Source organism: Malurus melanocephalus, unplaced genomic scaffold (assembly GCF_030028575.1).
Source record: "Malurus melanocephalus ecotype Western Australia unplaced genomic scaffold, MMel_1.1 scaffold_3498, whole genome shotgun sequence".
Classification (NCBI taxonomy): Eukaryota; Metazoa; Chordata; class Aves; order Passeriformes; family Maluridae; genus Malurus; species Malurus melanocephalus.
Genome location: NW_026626730.1, coordinates 1 through 4,713, shown reverse-complemented (window position 1 = coordinate 4,713; position 4,713 = coordinate 1). Strand labels below are relative to the sequence as shown.

Here is a 4,713-nt window from a genome sequence, read left to right as displayed (position 1 = left end):
GTAGTGGTCAAGGACCTCTGTAGTGACCAGGACCTCTCTAGTGGTCAAGACCACCATGATGACCAACACATCTCCACGATGACCATGACCTATGTAGTGGTCAAGACCCCTGTAGTGACCAAGACCTCTGTAGTGGTCAACACCACCATGATGACCAACACAACTCCATGATGACCAAGACCTCTGTAGTGGTCAAGACCCCTGTAGTGACCACGATCTCTGTAGTGGTCAAGATCTCCATGATGACCATCACACCTCCATGATGACCATGACCTTTATAGTGGTCAAGATCTCTCTAGTGACCAAAACCCCTGTAGTGGTCAAGACCCCTGTAGTGGTCAAGACCACCATGATGACCAACACATCTCCACGATGACCATGACCTCTGTAGTGGTCAAGATCTCCATGATGACCAACACAACTCCATGATGACCATGACCTCTGTAGTGGTCAAGATCTCTATAGTGACCAAAACCCCTGTAGTGACCAACACCTTATGGATGACCAAAACCCCTTGAGTGACCAAACCCTCCTCGCTGACCGCTACCCCTGTGTCCCTCCGGCCAGGTCCGCACTGCCCAGCCRGGGCTACCGGCCGAGCGCCAGGCCTCCAGCCAGATGACCGCTCGGGCCTACCGCAGCCAGGACAATTCGGGCAACTTCCTGCACCTGGGAGTGACCGCTACCGAGGTGCAGCCGGGGGACAACGTAGCGGTCAGTTTCCACCTCCGGACCAACAACAACAACGTCCGAGACTCCGTCCCCTACTTCACCTACCTGGTGAGTGACCGYGAGTGACCGGTGGTCATTCGGGGTGGCCGGGGGTTATTTGGGGTGATCGGTGGTCATTTGGGTTGATTGATGGACATTTGGGTTGATCAGTGGTCATTTGGGTTGATCGGTGGTCATTCGCATTGATTGGTGGTCATTCGCATTGATTGGTGGTCATTCGGGTTGGCCGATGGTCACTCAGGTTGGCCAATGGTCATTCAGGTTGACCGATGGTTATTCGCATTGATTGGTGGTCATTTGGGTTGACCGATGGTCATTCAGGTTGATCGGTGGTCATTTAGGTTGATCGGTGGTCATTTGGGTTGACCGATGGTCATTTGGGTTGACCAATGGTCATTCGGATTGACCGATGGTCATTTGGGGTGATCAGTGGTCATTCGGGTTGATTGATGGTCATTTGGGTTGACCAATGGTCATTCAAGTTGGCCGATGGTCATTTGGGTTGACCGATGGTCATTTGGGTTGGTCAATGGTCATTTGGGTTGACTGATGGTCATTCGCGTTGATCGGTGGTCACTCAGGTTAGCCGATGGTCATTCGGGTTGGCCGCTGTCATTTGGGTTGATTGATGGACATATGGGTTGGCCAATGGTCATTCGCGTTGATCGGTGGTCATTTGGGTTGGCCGATGGTCATTTGGGTTGGCTGATGGTCATTTGGGTTGGTCAATGGTCATTCAGGTTGGCCGATGGTCATTTGGGCTTACTGGTGGTCATTCGGGTTGGCTGATGGTCATTTGGGTTGACCGATGGTCATTTGGGTTGACTGATGGTCATTCGCGTTGATTGGTGGTCATTTAAGTTGGCTGATGGTCATTTGCGTCGGTCAATGGTCATTCAGGTTGATCAATGGTCATTCAGGTTGACCGATGGTCATTCCAGTTGATCAGTGGTCATTTGGGTTAGCCGGTGGTCATTCGGGTTGATTGATGGCCATTCATATTGGCTGATGGTCATTCAGATTGACCAATGGTCATTCAGGTTTATTGAAGGTCATTCGGGTTGACCAGCTGGATGTTTGGGTGGCCATTGAGCTGGTGTCCACTCACTTGACCACCCAAACCACTGACCACATGACCCTTTGCTTGACCACATGACCCTTCGCTTGACCACCTGGACCTTTGGGTGGCCACTGACCACATGACCCTTGCTTGACCTCATGTCCCCTTGCTTGACCACCTGGACATCTGTGTGGCCACTGACACGACCCTTCGCTTGACCACACATCCCCTCACTTGACCACATGACCCCTCGCTTGACCACATGACCCCTCGCTTGACCACCATGTGTCCCCTCGCTTGACCACCTGGACATCTGGGTGACCACCACTGAGCTCGTGTCCCCTCGCTTGACCACCCAAACCCTTTGGTGGCCACTGACCACATGTCCCCTTGCTTGACCACCTGGACCTTTTGGTGGTCACTGACCACATGACCCCTCACTTGACCACCTGGACCTTTGGGTGACCACTGACTATGTGTCCCCTCGCTTGACCACCCAAACCTTTTGGTGGCCACTGACCACTTTTCCCCTCGCTTGACCACACGACCACTCGCTTGACCACATGTCCCTTTGCTTGACCGCCTGGGCCTTTTGGTGGCCACTGACCACATGACCCCTCACTTGACCATCTGGACCTTTTGGTGGCCACCAACCATGTGTCCACTCACTTGACCACCTGGACCTTTGGGTGGCCACTGACCACATGAACCCTCGCTTGACCACCTGGACCTTTGGGTGGCCACTGACCGCATGTCCCCTCACTTGACCACCTGGACCTTTGGGTGGCCACTGACCACACATCCCTTCGCTTGACCAGCCAGATGTCCAGGTGACCACTGACCACATGACCCTTCCCTTGACCACCTGGACCTCTGGGTGGCCACCACTGAGCTCGTGTCCCCTTGTTTGACCACCCAAACCTTTTGGTGGCCACTGACCACATGACCCCTCGCTTGACCACGCATCCCCTTGCTTGACCACCTGGACCTTTGGGTGGCCACTGACCACATGTCTCCTCACTTGACCACATGACCCCTTACTTGACCACCTGGACATCTGGATGGCCACTGACCACTTTTCCCCTCGCTTGACCGCATGACCCCTCGCTTGACCACACATCCCCTTGCTTGACCACACGTCCCTTCCCTTGACCATCTGAACCTTTTGGTGGCCACTGACCACATGTCCCCTCGCTTGACCACTTGGACCTTTGGGTGACCACTGACTATGTGTCCCCTCACTTGACCACCTGGACATCTGGGTGACCACCACTGAGCTCGTGTCCCCTCGCTTGACCACCCAAACCTTTTGGTGGTCACTGACCACATGACCCCTTGCTTGACCACCTGGACCTTTGTGTGGCCACCAACCACATGACCCCTCGCTTGACCATCTGGACCTTTTGGTGGCTACCAACCACGTGTCCCCTCGCTTGACCACCTGGACATGCATGTGGCCACCAACCACATGACCCCTCACTTGACCACATGACCCTTTGCTTGACCACCTGGACATCTGGGTGGCCACTGACCACTTTTCCCCTCGCTTGACCACATGACCCCTCGCTTGACCACACATCCCCTTGCTTGACCACGTGTCCCCTCACTTGACCACCTGGACCTCTTGGATAGCCGCCGAGCTCATGTCCACTCACTTGACCACCCAGCCCACTGACCACATGACCCCTCGCTTGACCACCCAGATGTCCAGGTGACCACCGACCACATGTCCCTCGCTTGACCACATGACCCTTCCCTTGACCGCCTGGACTCTGGGTGGCCACTGACCACATGACCCCTCGCTTGACCACCTGGACCTCTTGGATAGCCACCGAGCTCATGTCCACTCACTTGACCACCCAGCCCACTGACCACATGACCCCTTGCTTGACCACATGGACCTTTTGGTGGCCACTGACCACATGTCCCCTCGCTTGACCACACAACCCCTCGCTTGACCACCTGGACCTTTTGGTGGCCACCAACCACGTGTCCACTCACTTGACCACCTGGACATGCATGTGGCCACCAACCATGTGTCCACTCACTTGACCACCCGAACCTTTTGGTGGCCACTGACCACTTTTCCCCTCACTTGACCACTTGACCCCTCACTTGACCACACATCCCCTTGCTTGACCACGTGTCCCCTCACTTGACCACTTGGACCTTTTGGTGGTCACTGACCACATGACCCCTCGCTTGACCACCTGGACCTTTGGGTGACCACTGACTATGTGTCCCCTCACTTGACCACCTGGACATCTGGGTGACCACCACTGAGCTCGTGACCCCTCGCTTGACCACCCAAACCTTTTGATGGCCACTGACCACATGAACCCTCGCTTGACCACACGATCCTTTGCTTGACCACTTGACCCCTCGCTTGACCACCTGGACCTTTTGGTAGCCACTGACCGCATGACCCCTCGCTTGACCACATGACCCCTCGCTTGACCACCATGTGTCCCCTTGCTTGACCGCCTGGACATCTGGGTGGCCACTGACCGCATGACCCCTCGCTTGACCACCATGTGTCCCCTTGCTTGACCACCTGGACCTTTGGGTGGCCACTGACCACTTTTCCCCTCACTTGACCACACGACCCCTCGCTTGACCACACGACCCCTCGCTTGACCACCCGGACATCCAGCTGGTCTCTCACCTTGCCCCTCCGGCCACCTCGCTGACCACTCTCCCTTTGTCCACCCCGCAGATCATGAGCAAGGGCCGCATCCTCCGGGCCGGCCGTCAGCGGCGCGAGCGTGGCCAGAGCGTGGTCATCATGACCCTGCCGGTCAGCGCCGAGCTGATCCCGTCCTTCCGCGTGGTGGCCTTCTACCATGTCCAGCCGGCCGAAATCGTGGCCGACGCCATCTGGGTGGACGTCAAGGACACCTGCATGGGCTCCGTGAGTGACC

General features: G+C 56.1%; 1 protein-coding gene across 1 annotated transcript; it reads left to right on the top strand.

Annotated features, from left to right (window-relative positions):
- Positions 1–534: 534 nt before the first annotated feature.
- Positions 535–4,707, top strand: LOC130588144 (venom factor-like; the record flags this gene model as incomplete). The annotated part of the gene is made up of 2 exons (XM_057389104.1): positions 535–780; positions 4,509–4,707. Coding segments are annotated over exons 1-2 (361 nt in total), but the record flags the coding sequence as incomplete, so codon positions are not given.
- Between the last annotated feature and the right edge of the window lie 6 nt (positions 4,708–4,713).